The following is a 19,792-nucleotide window of genomic DNA, read 5'->3' as shown; positions in this document are numbered from 1 at the left end:
AGACAGCAGATAAAAAGGTCAGATTCCACAATGTCAGCATGGTGAGGGAAGGCCATGATAAACCTCTTTCACTCAGCTTTCCCTCACTCCTTTTCCTCCCCCTTCCTATTTCCCTTCCCTCTCTGTGCACTACTTACAGCTGGACATAGATTACTGTGAGCCAAATCCATGCCAGAACGGTGCCCAGTGCTTCAATCTTGCCATGGACTATTTCTGTAACTGCCCTGAGGATTACGAAGGGAAGAACTGCTCCCACCTGAAGGATCACTGCCGCACGACTCCTTGCGAAGGTTTGTGTTGCCTTGCGGGTCAATGGGAATGTCTGGCAATGGTTCCTGCCCCTCCCCTCGCTGGAGCCCTAGTGCAGCCCCTGCAAGGGAGTCACTTGAGTAGCTCTGATATAAAGAGGCTGAATTTTGCCCTCTGCCTTAGGTCTCTGTGTGAAAAGATGAGTGATATTTGTAAGTATCAGCTATTGAAAGACAGTTTTACGTCAATGTGGACAGAAAGCACAGGTAGCAAACACCCTGATGCATTTATTCCAGGCCATGGATGTGGTCCAGCAATCATCAGATAAGATGCTGTGGTTATTTTATGCACAGTTGGCAGAGTCCTGTTATTTTAAAGCAGCAAACATATTTCCAGTCATATGTTCATGGTTTCACTCGATGATCTTAAAGGTCTTTTCCAATCAAAAGGATTCTATGGCACGAGTGTCTTCTAAACATCCATGGCTGGAAGTGAAAATGTTGTTCTTAAGGAATCAGGTCACATGGGCAATTCTCATGCTGGTCTCTGCTTTTCTGCAGTAATTGACAGTTGCACTGTGGCAGTGGCTTCCAACAGCACACCCGAGGGGGTTCGCTACATCTCTTCCAATGTCTGTGGTCCTCACGGGAAGTGCAAGAGCCAAGCGGGTGGAAAATTCACCTGTGAATGCAACAAAGGATTCACTGGCACCTACTGTCATGAGAGTAAGAGCAAAAAAGAGAATGTATTTTACTGCCCCCCACTCTTACAGGAAAAAGATTCCATCCTTCCCTCCCAAACCCCTTTAAGGTTTCTTCATTGAAACTCAGTGAACCTTGGAACTGCTGTAAGTTTTCATATCCCTCGTGGGCGAGGCAGAGTGGAATTTGCTAGGCCTTGGGGGAAGTTCATAGTAATGAACCCTGTGGCCTTGAATCGTATGTTTTTAAAAACCTTATGTACACAAGGTCTGAGGGAGTTAATAGTAGGTTTTAACGTGGATCTTAAGGACTCCTGATATTTTTTCTGTTTTTAATAGTGACAGGTTCATCACCTTACGCAGTTTTTTACCCTTTTTTCATCTTGCTTATAACCATTCCTCTCCAAAGGGTATTAGAAATGGAAGTAGCACCAAACAGTCTGTAATAAGATGATGACTCCTAGTAGCTGTACTTTTAGTTTGATTTTTTTCCCCTCTTTTTTTAATCCTCTTTTCTCTTCCCAACTGTTGTAGATATCAATGACTGTGAGAGCAACCCCTGTAAAAATGGTGGCACTTGCATTGATGGCATCAACTCCTACAAATGTATTTGTAGCGATGGATGGGAAGGAACGTATTGTGAAACGAGTAAGTTATTCATCCTTCAGCACACAGAAAGATCTCTTGGGAGAACACTGGCTGGCACTGTCTTTAAGATTACAGTGACCAGTGTCAACAAACTCTGCTTCAAAGGCCATGGAGGACCAGGTACTTCCATTGAGTCCCAAGCTTTTGTATTGGAACTAAAGCCAAATTACAAAATTGGCCTGGAATTAGAACCTGGCTCTCTCACTCTTCAGTTTCCTGCTCTATCCTTTGGATAACTTCCAGGAAGAAACCCCCCTTGCATTAATCAATGCCACTTTAGGAATGGCTGTCTGCATATCACACTTGTATTTTGTCAGTCTTGGGAGCAGAAGAGGAGTGAGCACTCTGCTCCCTTCCCCTGACTAACAGGGCAGTTTATGTAATAGGCCTTTTCACTGCTTGTTTACTGAAACAAGATTACAAACAAAATGAAAACAAACTGGAGGAATGTGGTGAAACAGTCTTCATCTCTGTGACAGTGCCTACAGCTTTAAAATACTGACTTAAGCATTTAATCCACGATTGAAACACAGGCCAAAATTAGGGATGGGTTATGCTCCTTTCAAGCACTGTTTGTCAATTCTGTAAACACCACTGAGCCTGTTTTCTCTCCTTAACATATCCAGATATTAATGACTGCAGTAAAAACCCTTGCCACAATGGAGGAACTTGCCGAGACTTGGTCAACGACTTCTTCTGTGAATGTAAAAATGGGTGGAAAGGAAAAACTTGCCACTCCCGTAAGTTCAGCATTTCCAAAACATAACAGGCATGCTCTGATAGGCTGCTTGAACTTGTTGCCATAAGAGAGCACCAGTATTAAGGATAGTTTGGGTTTTCCACAGGTGACAGCCAGTGTGATGAGGCGACGTGCAACAACGGGGGGACGTGCTATGACGAGGGGGACACTTTCAAGTGCATGTGTCCTGCGGGATGGGAAGGAGCCACTTGTAACATAGGTAAATACCCTGCATAATCGCCAGGAAGCAGATGCAGCGCTGCAGCTCTGACCTCAGCTGTTCCTCTTGGCTCAGACTTGAGGGCTTTCTAACCACTGAGCGGCAAATGTTGTTTGTGTTACAGCGAGGAACAGCAGCTGCCTGCCAAACCCCTGTCACAACGGTGGTACCTGTGTAGTCAGCGGGGACTCTTTCACTTGTGTCTGCAAGGAGGGCTGGGAAGGACCCACATGTACCCAGAGTAAGTCAGCTCTGCTTGAACTCTTCCAGAGTGTTGCATGATGAGAACATGAGCTCATCCTGTCGCCCTTGGAGTGAAGATTGAAACCAGAAGGGAAAGCTTGTTTGATGTAGGATTTAGCATCACCTGAATCTTTGTTTTTAATGACTTTATGTGATAGAGCCTTGACCTGGGCATGAGAAAGTTGCAAATGAGCTAAGTGGAGACAGATGTTGTCTTGCTTTCTCCTGCATTCTTTTTCTACAAGCAGCTCTGTCTGCTTCCACTTTTTTCCCCCCGTTAGATTCTTTACAAGGATCTCTTCCTGTGTACATGTGTTCCACAATGTAGTTAACAAATTTTGTGGTACAAGCCTGGAATCAATTTAGTAGAGAATTTCAGCATATTTTTGTAAAAGTTGAGCTAAGTGTATCTTGGGCATTCGGGGAAGTTTGATCATTCTTTACTGCCAGTAGAGCTGTATTAGCCAAAGTCTGCATGTTTAATGCTGTCTGTCTTTGCTTTGCAGACACAAACGACTGCAGTCCTCATCCTTGGTAAGTTTGCTATGTTTATCCTTTGATTTTTTTGTTGTTGTTGTTTTAGAATTCTGGGTTCCTTTTATCTGTAGCAGTTTTTAATGTCTGTAATAATGCCTTTTCTCTGCAGTTACAACAGTGGCACTTGTGTGGATGGAGAGAACTGGTACCGCTGTGAGTGTGCTCCAGGCTTCGCCGGGCCCGACTGCAGGATCAGTAAGTGTTCGATGGCTCTCTGCCTCAGTTCTTGTCTTGCTTGGATCTTGTTGCAAGACAATCATCTTAATTGAGTTAAGTGGTAGATCAGATGAGTGATAGATGTCTTGTGTCATCTCTATCCTTACCTGGATCCGTAGCAGATTTGGAGAGGGCAGGAATCACACTGCAAATGAAAGAAATTTAAAGTCATTCAGCTGGAGCTGAAACCTCTTGGTTCAGCTGAGTGGGCAAAATGCCCTTTGGGACTGTCTTCCCTGTGTTTGTGTGGCCCAGGCTTCTGCTTGAGATGAAAGTGTGCCAGCCAAAAACCTTGTCAGTTAATAATCCACCTCCAAGCCCTGAGGTGATGTATGCGCTTCCCTGTAATTTAGTAATAATTACAGGTAGGAGGACACTTTTTTTAATAACAGCCATGGCATAGAAGTCTCGCAGCAGCAGTAGAGCTGGGAAGGGTTTAACATTGACATCAGTTGAAGAATCTAGTGGGGGACAAAACTGGAACACATCAGAGGAGAGGAAGTGTGTCTGTGTAGGAAGGAATGTGTCCTTGCCCTGGAAAGCTCAAGTAGCCACAGGGGTCAGGTTTTGATCTTTGTTAGTGCCACACAGCAGAAACGTCAAAAGACTTTTCTGAGGTTATACTGGTGCTGCAAGCAGGAATCTATGTCCCAGGAGACACTAGAAAATGAACATAAAGCTCCAGTAGGCAATTCTATCCTATGTTTGCCTTTTTCCTGACAAAACAAAAGGATACTATGGAGTAACTATTCTATTTCCTCTCCTTCCCATCATAGATATCAACGAATGCCAGTCCTCGCCCTGTGCCTTTGGAGCCACCTGTGTAGATGAAATTAACGGGTACCGTTGCATTTGCCCCCCGGGTCGCAGTGGTCCAGGATGCCAAGAAGGTATTCCAGATGCCAGAGCTGGTCCTAGCACTTGCAGCAAGAACTGTATAATTGCGTGTTGATGGGTTTGTGGTTGTATGGGGTTGGTTTTGGGGTGTACTATCTGTTGTTTTTTAAAGCAAGTGTCTTTATTGAAGAAGCAAACTTAGTGGGAAGTTTAGATGAACTTAGAAAAGGGTTTTTTTCCTATTTTAAGCTTATAATTCTGTTCAATCTCTCTTCAGTTACAGGAAGGCCTTGCATTACCAGTGTTCGGGTAATGCCAGATGGGACTAAGTGGGATGACGACTGCAATACCTGTCAGTGTCTGAATGGAAAAGTCACCTGTTCTAAGGTACAGCTGTGCTGTGCTGTGGGTTACACCATTTTCTGTGCTCTAACCAGTGGGTTCTTACCAGTATTTATTCTCTCCTAGGTTTGGTGTGGCCCTCGGCCTTGTGTCCTGCACGGCAAAGGCCCCAGTGAGTGCCCCGCTGGCCACACCTGTGTCCCTGTGCGGGATGACCACTGCTTCACCCACCCGTGTGCTGCTGTGGGGGAATGCTGGCCCCCCAACCAGCAGCCTGTGAGGACCAAATGCAACTCGGATTCCTACTACCAGGACAACTGTGCCAACATCACCTTCACCTTTAACAAAGAGATGATGGCCCCAGTAAGTAGCAGCAGCTCACTGGGCTGTGGCACACATAGACTCACTTCCCAGAGCATAGAATGATGTTTCACATAGGGAAAAGTGCGGTAAAAGCTGACACTGCCTTATTATCAAAGAAAGCAAAAAGCAGAGGAGCATTAATACAGCCTTGCAGCCTAAATCCTTTTGTGACTAGAGAAGAACAAAAGCTAGGTTGAAGGAAATTCCACCTCCTTTTCCCTTGAGAACTCTTACTTCAGGGCAAGAAAAAAAATATCCCAAACAAATCTTATATCTGTGTGTTCGCGTGCATATGTATTTTACAAAGCCAACATCTTTTTTGTGTCCTCCAGGGCCTTACCACAGAACATGTTTGCAGTGAATTGAGGAATCTGAATATTCTGAAGAATGTTTCTGTTGAATATTCCATCTATATTACCTGTGAACCTTCCCACTTGGCAAATAATGAAATCCACGTTGCTATTGTAAGTATTCCTGGAATATTTTTAAATGTGTCTTAGTAGTTAATTGCTTGGATATGTGTGCAACATGTGGATTTCATCAAAATCTTAATTCCTGGCTTGTCAGCACTTCTTGTGGTTTAGTTTCCATCCTGATTCCCTTTAAGAAAAGGAAAGGAATTCTGGTTACATGTGCGTACCTGAAAGCTGCCATCTGGGGGCAGCTGTAATAGGGGGAGTAAAACATTCCTCTGTTACATCTTGCTTTTTTGGAGGTTTTGGTCTTTTTAAGGATGAGGACAAAAATTCTGAGTTCTTAGTTTCTGCCCATAGCAGGCCTTTTTGCTTTGTTTCTGTTTTGTCATCTATTAAAAGTAGCAAGAGCCTTCGCTGCCGGTGAAGGTTTATAAATAGCAGGTTCCCCTGTGCATCTGATGTGGTGCTTGGTGTTAATTGTGTGCCTTCTCCTGCAGTCTGCAGAAGATACTGGGGAAGATGAAAACCCGATCAAAGACATCACAGATAAGATCATCGACCTCGTCAGTAAGCGCGATGGGAACAACACCCTCATCGCTGCCGTTGCCGAAGTCAGGGTGCAGCGGCGGCCGACCAAGAACAAAACAGGTGAGCTGCTCCTTGGCCCCAGACTCCTGTACCTTGCCTTGACTGGAACACCCCTTCCAAGGGGCAGGGGCTTTCCTCTCTTTGGAGACTTGCAGCAAGTTTGGAATCTCTGCTTCTTGGCCCTGTTCATCAGGAACAATGGGGAGGCTTTACACCAAGGTCTTTTTATTTCTAAAAATCCTAAAAAAAAGTTCTCTAAACCCCTGGCCTGACCTGGCAAAAGGGTTGCTACCCTTCCGTGCTCCTCATGGAGAAATAAGTGAAGAAACAAAGTGTAAAAACTGAGATTTGTTTTCTCTGTAGACATCCTGAAGTGTCCCCTGTGGTTTGCAGCAGGACTAACTCTCTCCTCTCTCTTCCAGATTTCCTTGTGCCCTTGCTGAGCTCAGTCCTAACAGTAGCCTGGATCTGTTGCCTGGTCACTGTGTTTTACTGGTGCATCCAAAAGCGCCGAAAGCAGAGCAGCCACACCCACACTGCCTCTGACGACAACACCACCAACAACGTAAGGGAGCAGCTGAATCAGATCAAAAACCCCATTGAGAAACACGGAGCAAATACTGTCCCCATAAAAGACTATGAAAACAAAAACTCTAAAATCGCCAAAATAAGGACACACAACTCCGAGGTGGAGGAGGACGACATGGACAAGCACCAGCAGAAGGCCCGATTTGCCAAGCAGCCAGCATACACTTTGGTAGACAGAGATGAAAAGCCCCCCAACAGCACCCCTACAAAACACCCAAACTGGACAAATAAACAGGACAACAGAGACTTGGAAAGTGCACAAAGCCTAAATCGGATGGAGTACATCGTATAGCAGACGGTGGGGTGCTGCCATGCAGGGCCTTTGAGTATCATTATAAAGGCACTCAAGAGCTTGTAGTTCTTAAACTGTTGTGTAATATTTGAGTCTAAGGCTATTATTTACTTAGAATCCCTGTGTTAATTTAAGTTTGGACAAGCTGGCTTACACTGGCAATGATAGTTGCTGTGGTTGGCTGGAATACCAAGTGCTGCATTTCACATCTATGCAAAACTAGTCAAAAGTGCCCTCCTGTAAATTCAGCTGCAGCTGATCCATCACGGAGACGTTCCATAAGGTATTACATAGCCTTATTACTCTTCCTTAGTGTTCATTTTTTTTTTGCCAGATGTTCCGATTTATACAGTTTCTTTAGAATAATACATTTTATTTATATTTATTGAATTTGAGTTTTTTGTATATTGGTTTTATGGTGACGTACAACTAGTTCTGTATTTGAAAGTGCCTTTGCAGCTCGGAACCACAGCAACTATCAAAAATAAGTTTATTATTTATTTTTTTATTGTATTTTTGTTGGGGGTGGGTGGGGGGAACTTGTCAGCAGTTGCTGGTAAATGAAGAATTTAAAGAGGAAAATGTGTCAAAAATAGAAGTTTGTATAGATATGTAAATAATTCTTTTTTTATTAATCACTGTGTATATTTGATTTATTAACTTAATAATCATAAGCCTTAAAATATCATTCCTTTTTATTTATATGTATGTGTTTAGAGTTGAAGGTTTTTGATAGCATTGTAAGCTCGTGGCTTCTCTATTTTGAATTTATTTTCTTGTTACATGTTGCCTATATGCCAAAACTAAGGTGTTCTAAAATAGTTTATTTTTAATAGGATGGGCTTTCATGCCTTGATGCTGGTTTTTGTACAATGTCAAACGTTTGAAACACCTTCCATAGTATCACTTTAAGACTATTTGTAAGTACTGACTGAGGCAGTTTAGAGAATTAGACTAGAAAATTTTTTTTGCTGCTTTAGACTTGAAAACCGAGTGAAAGGCAGATAATCTGCTAAGAAGCAGTTTAAGGGAACAAAACTGAGCTATTACTTTATGTAGATGAAATGTGAGTGGTTGCATGTAATTCAAAATATCAAATTAGCGTGTGAAGTTGGAAACACAGCAATCTTATTTTGTAAATTCTAATTATTTTCTTCTCACCATGAATATGTAATACTGAACCACTTGTAGATTTGACTTTTTTTGTAATCTACTGCATTTAGGGAGTATTCTAATAAGCTAGTTGTTGAATACTTGAACAGTAGAATGTCCAGTAAGATCACTGTGTAGGTTTGCCATAGATTACACTGCCCGCCTTAACAAGTGAGGAAATCAAAGTGCTATTACGATGTTTAAGATCAAAAGGCTTATAAACATAGTCATCTCGGTGGTTAACCATTGAGATCATGAAGATACCTTGTATTGTGATATTAGTGTTATATGAAAATGCATCTTTGATGTGTTGTTCCTGGCAATAAATCTTGAAAAGTAATATTTATTAAATTTTTTGTATGAAAACATAAAAGAGCGTGGAGATTATTGAGCTTGGAGGCGCTCCCGGCCAGTCAGTTGTGCAAAAGCAGGGGCAGGTGCTGCTGGAGGTTTCCAAGGACCTGCCCCTGCCTTTGGTGGAGTCAGTTTTTTTGTTAGATGATTACACGTTCCCCTCTGGCTCCAAATGGCGTTGAGGAGGTTGGAAAGCAGCATGTCCCTTGTTCTCACTGCCTCTTGGCCAATGTCCCTCGGTGTTCTCCTGAGAGAGGATGGTGTGGCTGCACTTGTGCAATGAGTTTACCCTGCACGGGCCAATGAGCTGCCCCCAGATAGGACCCAAATCTAAGTAGCTAGGCAAGATCCAAAGTGCTGACCTGGATGGGAAGGGATCCATAGATGATGCTGATTTCTAGTGGGCAAAAAGCGCTTTGTAAAGCAGAAAATAAACTCTGAAAGTATTCAACACGACGGCTTCGAATGCTGAACTAATGCTGCCCCTCCCACCTGTGTGCAGGGGGTTGCTGGCTCAGGGGCTGCTCTGGTTTTACCATGTTCTGATGAAGCTGCAAAGTTGTTCTGGTAAAGGGCTACTGCAAAGCTGAAGGAACAATTAAATGTGTAACAAGTTCATTGAAAAATAGTTAAACGAGCCTGCTGCAAGGTTAGGCCTTCGCATCTGTATTTGTTTGTAGTAAATAAACAGATATTTTATATACAGATTGCTGCGATATGAATAATGTTGGGGTTTTAGGAATTCTCCTTTTGGTTTTTTCCTCTTAAGGAATTTTCCCACATACGTGTTGCTAGGAGACAATAACTGGATACTTAAGAGAGACAAAAGACCTGGCGGCAGCTCGGGGACAGGTCCAGATGGCTACTCTCTTTTACCTGGGGTTCCTCGTGGAAGGCAGAGATGCCACGAGATTTGGACTGGGAAAAAGGAGTTGGGTGGAGGCCCTAGCTCCTCTTGTTCTCTTGGCGTTCGGAGGGGAGAGAAGCTGCAGTTGCTGTGGGGAGAATTCATCACCACTGTGGGGTTCTGTCTTCTGCTGCCTTTCTTCTATCACCAGTGGAGCTTGCTCGCTGGAGCAGCCATTGCATTGGGACCCTATTTAACACCACCTCACTAAAAGAGGGACTTTTCACTGCTCGGGTGCCTCAGGGGAAAAACCCTGGGATCCCAAACCTGCTTCTCCCTAACCTGCTGGGATCTGGGCCACAGCTGCCCCACCCCCACCATTCCTTTGCCACCACTCTGAGTCTTTGCTACACTGTAGCTCCTCACTCCTGACCTGCCAAGAGATCCCCAGATTCCCACTACAGCCGTGGAGTTTGATTCATCCCTTCTACCACCTGGGATTTTCTGCTCATTCCTGCCCTTCCAGTTTGCTGCTCCCAAGGGTCCTGCTGGGGCACCAGGATCGGCTGCCCCTGGGAGTTTGTGAAGCCCTTCTTCCATCCCTTCCCGGCTCCATCTACTCTGCCATCACCGTGTGCTCCCCGAGCTCGCGCCACAGCGCCCCCTGCAGGCGCGGGGAACCATCGCAGCCGCCCTGCCCGGCCGGGAGCCCCCGGCGCCCCTGCCGGCTGTGAGTGGAACTGCACCCGAGGGGAAACCGCCTGCAGCCCAGAGAGGCTGGGGCTGGGCTTCTGCTCTGTTTGCTGCTGCTGCTGCCACAGCTGGGGGTGTTTGTTTGCCTTGTTTTATATATATATATATATATATATATATATATATATATATTAGTAAAGAACTGTTATTACTATTCCTGATATCTTTGCCTGAAAGCCCCTTAATTTCAAAATTATAATAATTTGGAAGGAAGGGGGTTACATTTTCCATTCCAAGGGAGGCTCCTGCTTTCCTTAGCAGACACCTGTCTTTCAAACCAAGACAAGACACTGACTGCCAACAAAACCTGGGAGTGAGAAATACTTTCTTCTGTACTTTTTTTACAGCTGTCAAAAAAATTGATGAAATCTAATTAGTGTTAATTTTTTAATTTTAAACTCGCTTTAGAAGGTTTCCATCGTGGCTACTCTACTTTGGCTGGCTGCTGCTTTTACTCTTCACACTCACATGCTGCACAGGGCAAGTAGTGGAGCCTGTTTAGTTTACTGCCTCCTGAAGGGGAAGTCAACAAGATTAGCTTCAGCTGACCACTTCAATAATTCCTCATCAAACAAATCCCATGAGTATTTATTTCCCTTTGTTCCCTGACTTCTAAATCTGCAATAAAGCAAACACGTCATGTCCAAAAAAGCCACTTAAAGATAATAGAATCTTCCACCTGCCTCCAAAGGGCAAAGCCAGGCTATTCCCTGACTGCTTTCCCATGTTGAATTAACCATCTTCCTGCTGTCCACTGTTAACATGGGTCTCAAATTCAATGATACGGAAACCAACTACCTCTTCCAAAGGGCTCAAACATACTTGAATTTTTAGGAATTTTTAAGAGTCTGCCTTCTCTTAAGCAAAAAGTAATTAAATGAAAATAGGGCATTTGCTATTTCTGGGAACATGTATTTGTCAGGCTTCTTCAGAACCTACTGTGGCCATTTCTATTTATAGACTTAATCATTTAACAATGTAAATTCAGTGACAAAGCTGTTTAGGTATCTGAAGACTCAGTGAAAGCAAAACCTGGGTTCCTCAAGCTTCAAAACGTGTCAAAGCCCTGAGCCCAGAGTTCATTTATTTATTTCCAGCCTTTCCTGTGCTCCATACAGAGGTTTTGTTACTGCAGAGCTCCTCCACACACCCCTGCTTTTCCCCATTTCCCCATGGATTTTTCCTCCTTTTGTTGCTACCTCATGGTGTTAGAAAATTAGAATAATGCAATTTGTACAGGGGGCAGTCAGAAAATTCTGCGCAATTGCCATAATAGTATTTTTAATTAATCCTCCTATCTCAATGGTACACTGGTGACTGTAACACAAGAACAGTCCCCCAAAGCCCAGATCCACCACCAGGATGGGGGCTGGTCTATGAAGTGGTTTTCGTTGCCATGAAAATAAATAGAAACATGAAGTTTAGGGCTTCCGCCTTAGGATACCAAGGCACATTTATTTTTGTGGAAATCATACTTTGCCAGTTCACACTTTACTACTCAGGGCAGATACATTCTGTTTAGTCAGGAGAAGTTTCCTGCTGCTAATATGTGTTTGTTCCTTGGATCCTCCTTCACCTAAGAAATAAAAAACATGTGCTTCCTGAGCTGCCAGTTAAGCATAGGAGCTTTAAAGACAAAACAAAACAAAACAAAATAAAATAAAATAAAATAAAATAGCTCCCCATAGCACTCTGAGCTTCGCTCTACCTACAGCTAATTGAACCTGCCAAATCTGGGTTTGGTTCAGCCTGAGCTGAACACGGCCACATCAAAGCTCTGCACCTCCGCATGGAAAAGGCCCATCTTACGTAGAGGTACCTGGGAAAGGTGCTGATGATGCAGGTTACATCAACCTTCACACCATCATATTCATGTCACCGGGAATGCCAGCCTTGGGAACGGCTCCCTCGCCACTGCTGACAGGAGCCAAGGGCAGCTGGTGAGCGCTGGGACCTGAAGCCCCTCAGGCCAGGAACGTGAACCGGGTTGGGGCCCAAACGTGCAACTGCATCTCCAGTCATGTCCTGGTGAAACCATTTTCCCTTGCACAGACACACCTCCTGTTCTCACACCAGCTGACACCTGCACAGCAAGAGTTAATGTTATTAATCAGCTCCCTGCCAAGCTAACATGTACAAGGTTATGCTCCCTGCTGCTCCTTGAAGACTGCCTGATTCTGCTCCTTATCTTCCAGCCCTCGGGCTGGAATCCAGCCCTGCCTCCCAGCTATCCCAGGTTCAGGGTGCTGGCCTGCCATCTGTGGAGTCACAAGGCAGAGCGCCTTCATGGTTTTTAGGAGTTCCTGCAAAGACGAGAAGTTCTGACAAGGGAAGTACCAAATTCAGCCTTTTCCTCCCCAGAAGATGGAAGTGATTGCGTAACCTCCCCCTCCCCTTCAAACGGAAGCAAGAATATTTGAGTATATTTAAGAATTTTTTGGCTTCCTCTTTTTTCAGCATTGACAGCAGTGGCCATTGTGGTAACTGTTTGCCAGTGCCACTGAGTTTGCTTGCAAAGGTCAGTGATTGCTCCCAGAGAGGGAAAATGCAGTAAAATAGCTGTGCAAGGATTAACTCCAGTTTCTGGAGCAGAGGAGGAGGAGAGGGGTGCAGGCTCTGTATGGTTCAGCAGCTGCCTCCCTGGCACCGGGGCAGCAGCAGAGCCATACGGGATCAGACGGCGTCAGACCGGAGTCCCAGCCCAGATCTGCCAGCGAGCGCCTTCTGTGATGTGCAAATTGTTTCAACCAGTTTCTCTACAGGGTGGAGAAATAAATCTCTATTCCTTTCATTCTAGCACTATGAGATCATATTAATATTAAAAAGGGGCATGCCCAGCTCTAGAATTAGAGCTCGAGACACTTTTCTTTAAAGATCTGATGCATAAATAAAAAAGAGAATTACTATGCCAGCAAGCAAGGCAGTTATGGAGCTAGAGTACCAATTCCTACTACTGTACTAAAGGATTTAACTTGGACAGAATGGGAGCAAATCACTTAAAATCTCATTCAAAAAAGGTGCACTGTCAGCTCTCACAGGAACAGAGTCCCAGCTCTGGAATAATTTAAGTGGATAGTAAAGAAGGTAGGAGGGTTGTGGCTAATTTCCTGGACAATTTCCAGGTTACATCTGAAATGCCTTGTGACACTCCATCATTTCCACAACTTTTAGGATTTCTCAGCATAAGACAACACCAAATAAACAAAAAGTCCCCACCTGAAAATGTCACCTTATTGCCACTGTGGAAAGGACAAGGTCATACACTACAAGGTTCAATTTTAATTATCTGGGGAAAACACGTGGACAGAAGGAGTTGTGTGAGTTGATGAAAGAATTTGCTGTTCCTTAACCAGCTTGCTTTACCTTGGAAGCACTACTTCCCTCAGTGCTGCCCCAGCTGTCAGAATAAGCACTTCCAGCTCCCTGAGGTTCAGCTGCTGAGCGCTTTGATATCCCTCTGATGAAAGGCTCCGTGCGTGGCCATTCCCCTCAGCCCACATCTTCTCCTTCACTTGGCTTACTGGAAGTGAGTTAATGTTTATTAAAGGAGAAAAAGCACAACGCAAAGAAGTGAGGAGTGCCTTTTATTAAAGCTAATTTCTGAGGCCAACCCGCACTTCCCACTGCTGGCAAAGAGGCTCAGTGCTATTGCCTCTGTTTGCTGCAGCTGTTTGAATAGAGAACAAAACCTTTCCCTGGGTACTGATAAAGCCAAGGAGATAACTACTCATAGCATGCAATCTGGGAGAGCCTATATTTCACATCTTTCTTATTCCAATTGAAAACAGAAAAATATTTCCTCTTTTTTTTTTTTCTTTAGAAAGAAACCATTTTCCAGTCAAAGCCAATGAGATGATGATACAAAATGCCAATTAAAACTCAGCCAATGCAATCCACATGCTGAGCAGGGAAGGAAGTTCACACTGACCAAATAAATGTCTTTGGAAGTTACTTAACACCTCACTTGGTCAAAACGTTCTGTAGGAAGGGAAGTTTGGGTGCCTACCTGGCAGGTAACACCAGAACCAGCACAAAGCTTAGTACCCACAAGATCTTGGGATACTTAAAACTTTCCTACCAACAAACACTGGGCAAGGGAGAATTCACATGAGCTGCTTCCTCTTTATAAATGATTATGTAAAAGGCTGGTCTAGCTTTTGATATATGTTTAACCATAAAAGTCCACTAAACAAATATTTTTAACTGCTTTGATGTAAAGAATAATGGCAATGATCATCTGCACGCAGCAGAAAGTGTTTCACTAGGAAAGGACTGCTCATTATCAGCAAGCAGCACAGACCAAATGAACCAGATGATTCATTAAAAATAATAACCCATCAAAACTGACTGGTTTAGGATAAAAAAATGAACCAAAGGCATTGTTTCTGTGCTTCAGTGGCTGTTTCAGAAGAGAACAGAGGCTTAAATATTCATTACTTTTACAGAAAGGTATGCTAATGCTGCACAGAAGCAATTTGGTAATAGAAAGCCAAGACTTGCAAACTGCTAATTTTACTCCAACTCAGTTTCCAGTTCCTTTTTTCCCCCTAAACCTGACTTAGGAAATCAGGTTTGTGGTTCAAGAGCCTGTCAGACCACACCTCTGCCAGCCTTCTGGGTGCAGGTGGATGGGTGATAAAGAAAAATGCTAAGTGTGAGATGACCCTGGGCTAGAAGTAGAGAGAGGAGAGAGACACGGTCACAACCTAGGTGTCCCAGCAACCCCAAAGCACCACCAGGTTTGCAAAAGGGTAGCTGGTATAGAAGTCCTGCTGCACAGACAAAAGAAAGCAGTTTTGAGCTGCAACACCATCTAAAATCCAAAAACGACCATGAATTCAAAGCATTTTCCCTGAATAGTTGCATTTCTGACAGGATCCAAGACACAACTTTTCATAGTAACAAAGCTCAAAAATACACAGCTCCAAAGAGCCTAGAACTTATCAAGGACAGAAGGAATGATGTCACTGTGGACTTGTGAGAAAGTCCACCCGCCTTTGTTCTGACTCTCCAGGCTCTAACACCCTCAATCACCCTACATGTCTCACTGTTGCATGATCACTGCTTTGAAAGCAAGATGTTCCCAGGCATCAGAGAGGAGATGAAAACAGCATTTTAAGTAACATAACACAATATCCTAAAGGAAAAATCAAGTGTTCTTAGCTACACAAACAATGGTTTAATCTACCCAAGCCCCCTATAAATGTATGACCAATAATTTTAAAGGGTGCAGGCAGGCATGTTATTCAGTTAAGACTAAAACTAAATTGTAACTATAAGGTTAAAATATACATATATATGTATATAGAATAACAGTATGGGATGATAAAAACCGTATGTGGTTGCCTTCTGGTTTCTGACACTTGAGTTATCTATGTTAAGACTTTAATATAAATTATCAAATTATTCCAACTACTCTCATTTTTCTGATAAATACTCAATTAAATATCCCTGTATCTCTTTCAAGTCCGTCAAAAAGGTGCTTTTTACTCCCTTCCTGGCCCAGTATCTCTAGCACATAAAAAAGACAACAGTGAACATACCTCAGGCTCTTCTTCCTCCAAACCAGGTTCTTTGCAGCCTTGGTTTTGCTGGTACTGGGAAAGACCTTTTAGCAGAACCTGGAGCTGGGTAAGGATTAGCAACCTGACTGCAAAGCACTGAGAAACATCACCCAAACAGCAGAAAGAAAAAAGAGAACATGTTCTCCAGACACATGCAGAATCTTTTTCATTTGCAGCAGGAGCAGAAATTATTTCCAGCAGGAGGAAGCTGTACAATCAGCAGTGTCTTGCTGTCAGCTGCAGAGCTGCTAACTCTCATAGGACCTGGGTTACACCACCAACTCTAATGCTCCTGGATGTGAATCATCTCCTTAACCTCAATGAGGATATCCACAGTCATAAGTAAATGTCACTGAGATTTTTCTAAATTACTTCACATAAAATCATAGATCACAGAATATGCTGAGTGGGAAGGGACTCACAAGGATCATCAAAGTCCAGCTCCTGGCCCTGCACAAGACACCCCAACAGTCCCACCCTGCGCGTGGGAACATTGTTCAAATGCTTCTTGAGCTCTGCCAGGCGCGGGTGCAGTGACCACCTCCCTGAGGAGCCTGTTCCAGTGCCCAACCACCCTCTGGGTGAAAAACCTATTCCTGATATCCAACCTAAACCTTCCCTGCCACAACTTCAGGCCATTCCCACAGTCCTGTCGCTGGCCCCCAGGGAGAAGAGATCGGTGCCTGCCCCTCCTGTTCCACTCACAAGGAAGTTGTAGTTGCAGTGAGATCTCTCCTCAGTCTCCTCTTTTCCAGGCTGAATAGACCCAGTGCCCTCAGCTGCTCCTCATACAGCTTCCCCTCAAAGCTCTTCACCATCCTCATGGACTCCCCTCTAGATGTTCTCTAACACCTTTATATCTTTTTTATATTGCAGTGCCCAAAACTGTCCCCAGCACATGAGGAGGGGCTGCCCCAGGTCAGAGCAGAGCAGAACAATTCCCTCCTGTGCCCGGCTGGCAATGCTGTGCCTGGTGCATCTCAAGGACATGGCTGGCCCTCCTGGCTGCCAGGGCACTGCTGACTCAGTGTCTGTGGTCACACTGATCTTAAAAATGATGAAAGAAAATGGCTTATAAATTTATTTTACACACCTAAAAAAGATAAGCATTAAATAAAAAAGGTACGTTTCTTTAGCTCATTATCATTTAAATTTAAAAAGCAGTATGAACAAGCACTATGAAATTAAAAATTATCGTAAAATAAGAATTAACTTGGGTATCACTAACACATGAACACCAGTGTGTTGCCCTTGCACACAAGCAAGGCCTGATTTTGAAACATGTATGCATGAAGATGTGTACACATTTATATATGAACTTCACCCAAGAGCAATGTCTGCACATCCAGGTGGAAATATATAAATCTAAATATATAAAAACAACCTTCATTTTTCCCCAAAATGAAATGCATGATGACTTGTATCCACAACATGGGCTAGAAAGAAATGTTCATATCAAAACTACACAAGCAGAAACTATAGTTATTTTGAAATTTCTCTGAAAAAGTGGGCCTCAAATCATCAGCTATTAATCCTGGTTCAAGATTTATTTGAAATAACCTCAATTTGCTTTATTGTTGTAAAGATCATGTGAGTAACCATAAACTTTCTAATATAGAGAGAGGGTTAATTTTTACTAAAATAAACTACATGTTCAGAAACAAGCAAGATACCAAATAACTGCAGCTGCTAACAGATCACACAAGGGGTTTTACCTTTTCCTGTCACCAGCTGATAGGACTTTTTAATAGCACTGAACATGCATAAATCTAAAATTTTGCTTAGTAAATATTATAAGAGATATTTCTTTCTATAAATATGACGCTGATTTGTGCAATAATAATGTCTAATTCCTAAAGACTTAAAAGGATTATCGTTACTAAAGTTACAAATGACTAAGATCCTTAGTTAACAAAATTTTCTTAACATGTTCTCTAATTTTGATTTTGTATTTATATTATTTTCCATCATTTTGAATCGCTACCTACTATTTACTTATGCAGAAACTTGACCGACCACCTGTGCCATCAAGGTAATATTTCAGATTGTGACTTTTTAAGCCTTCGCAGTTTTAACTTCCTGAGACCATTTTCCATTTCTTTTTTTCTTTTTTGGGAAAGCTTCTCTGAAGACACAGGGTGCAGTTCTAGACAAGATGTTGGCGCTGCAGGCAACTCTTCAGTGGCTGTGCTTGGCTCATTTTGGCTTGTCTGCACTCCACTGCTGATCGCTGACAGAGACCAGGAGGGGTTTTTTCTCAATGATTTCTTGTCAGCCACAGTCTTTGTCATGTCTTGCTTTGAAAACAGCCTGAAATTAAGGGGTTTCTCCTCCTCCAGGAATGGACCCAAACAATTATCATCACATTTATTAATTTCTGTATTGATAGAAGTTAAAGGAGTCCCTTCAGAGGACACTTTTGTGAAATGCTCCAGCTTTTCCTCTGAACCACAGGTCTTTAGCTGAGCCTGTGCTTTGGTCACTCTCTGACTGTGTTTTGGAGCCGGCAGCGCTGACTCAGAGCTGCAAGGAGGGTTCTCGCATAGAAGACTCGTCTCCAACCACTCCAGAGAGTGAGGTTTTTGCTGGCTGTGAACATCATCTGGCTGTCTCTGATTAACATAATTTCTCTGCTCTAACGCAGGAAGCTCCAAGGTGCTCTCAGCTGTGTTTGTGCAGTCCTTCAGCAGGCCTGGACTCCTACGTTTCACATCAGACCAAGCACTGAGGGAAGTCTGACAGTCGTTCTTTCTGTTCTCTGTCTGCGAGTCCCCCAAGCCAAGATACACTTTCTTGGAGTCCTTGCTGATTTGAGGTTTGCTTGCACTACTTCTCCTTGGTTTTGTCCTCTTCACACTGCAATAAAAAGGAATTTTGTTTTTTAAATGAAAAAAGAACCTTTACTGCCTCCACCTACCATTTTTCCAACTCTGAAACACCACTTGGGCCACCCTCTTTCTGAACATGGAAAAAATCCCTGCATATCATCTTGACAAGCAGCAATGTTTGTCTAGTGTGGATAGTATCAAGCGTTATCCATCTGATTTTCCACTGCACTAGGGGAGAACCCTATTTATTAATGACTAAGCCATGAAGGAGTGAGTTCACACTCTTTTCCAAGAGGCAGAACTGGATTCATTACAGATGTTAAAGGTCAACAGAGCAGAAGTATATTGAATTCCTTTCTGAACTGGCTAGATAAAATAGCATTGCCTAAGTGCCTAAATGATTGCAAACCATTCCCATATATCCACATGCATAATGCATATCTACAGGACAGAGGGGGCAGGTGGGGAGAGGCAGCGAGTGTGTCTCTGTGTGAGAGTTCCTAATCTCTATTTTAGAATGTTCCTCTGGAATTTTTCCCAGGACATTTCAAAGCATTACTTTAAAGTTAACCACCACTCATCTAGTATCAAGCCCATTCATCTGGCAAGGACTTAGGTAATGCAAGTAGATGATATTCTAAAAGGAATTATACAGGAAAATGGGATCACAAGGGAGCTGATGGAGTGTCAGTACATAAACACTCCTCAGCAGTGTGGTACCTATGGATCTGGATTTCACACAGCCCATAAGATGAACTTTATGCCCAAGTATTGAAGCTGCATTTTAAGTCCAAACACGTTACCAGAGATGGCCCCAAGCCGAAACCACTTTCTGCTGCCCGGCTGCTGCCGAGTAGCTCCAGGTCAGTGTATCTAACTCTTCTCAAAGAGGGCTCACCCAAAACAGGTAGAGCTGGCACAGCTCCAAAGCTAATCTAACTTCTAAAGACAACACAGATGAGACAACATGGGTAAAACGAAAAGTTGCCAGGGCTCACAACAAATCCCTGATTTCACAGGTGATTTAGAGTTGCTGGCAGCTCACGCAAGACCGGATAGTGTCCTGGTACCACAAGGAGCAGTAACATGTTCAGCTGATCAACTCACCCTCCCCATCCATTCCATCACAGACATTCTTTAATTGTGATCAATGATCCAGATGCTCAAAATTAACAAAAAAAAGTATTTGTGAAGTGTTTTTCACCCAATTCAAGCATCACATATTTATTTTGGCTGAGAGCTTCATTCAAGGAAAAACAGCCTGTTTTGACTCTGCCTAGTGCTATGTGTGATATCTGTGTGGGTTGTAATACCTT

At 43.3% G+C, this 19,792-nt stretch overlaps 2 protein-coding genes across 8 annotated transcripts in view; one reads left to right on the top strand and one right to left on the bottom strand.

Annotated features, from left to right (window-relative positions):
- JAG1 (jagged canonical Notch ligand 1) overlaps positions 1-8,503 on the top strand; it is a 35,744-nt gene extending 27,241 nt beyond the window's left edge. Inside the window, exons 13-26 of the mRNA XM_069008977.1 lie at positions 140-290; positions 810-974; positions 1,484-1,597; positions 2,224-2,337; positions 2,443-2,556; positions 2,681-2,797; positions 3,306-3,333; positions 3,446-3,531; positions 4,329-4,442; positions 4,667-4,776; positions 4,858-5,094; positions 5,427-5,558; positions 6,008-6,158; positions 6,521-8,503. Coding sequence (XP_068865078.1) covers positions 140-290; positions 810-974; positions 1,484-1,597; positions 2,224-2,337; positions 2,443-2,556; positions 2,681-2,797; positions 3,306-3,333; positions 3,446-3,531; positions 4,329-4,442; positions 4,667-4,776; positions 4,858-5,094; positions 5,427-5,558; positions 6,008-6,158; positions 6,521-6,978 — 2,091 coding nt within the window. The 3' untranslated portion in view covers positions 6,979-8,503. The remainder of the gene's footprint in view (positions 1-139; positions 291-809; positions 975-1,483; positions 1,598-2,223; positions 2,338-2,442; positions 2,557-2,680; positions 2,798-3,305; positions 3,334-3,445; positions 3,532-4,328; positions 4,443-4,666; positions 4,777-4,857; positions 5,095-5,426; positions 5,559-6,007; positions 6,159-6,520) is intronic.
- Positions 8,504-11,465: 2,962 nt separating this feature from the next.
- The window catches only part of SLX4IP (SLX4 interacting protein), a 77,926-nt gene continuing 69,599 nt past the window's right edge, over positions 11,466-19,792 (bottom strand). For all 7 annotated transcript variants that reach the window (XM_069008982.1, XM_069008981.1, XM_069008983.1 and 4 more), the window contains one exon: positions 11,466-18,504. In XM_069008982.1, the coding sequence (XP_068865083.1) occupies positions 17,676-18,504 (829 nt within the window). In that variant the 3' untranslated portion in view covers positions 11,466-17,675. The remainder of the gene's footprint in view (positions 18,505-19,792) is intronic.

This window comes from Aphelocoma coerulescens, chromosome 3, assembly GCF_041296385.1.
Source record: "Aphelocoma coerulescens isolate FSJ_1873_10779 chromosome 3, UR_Acoe_1.0, whole genome shotgun sequence".
Lineage (NCBI taxonomy): Eukaryota > Metazoa > Chordata > Aves > Passeriformes > Corvidae > Aphelocoma > Aphelocoma coerulescens.
This window is presented reverse-complemented; position numbering and strand designations above follow the sequence as displayed.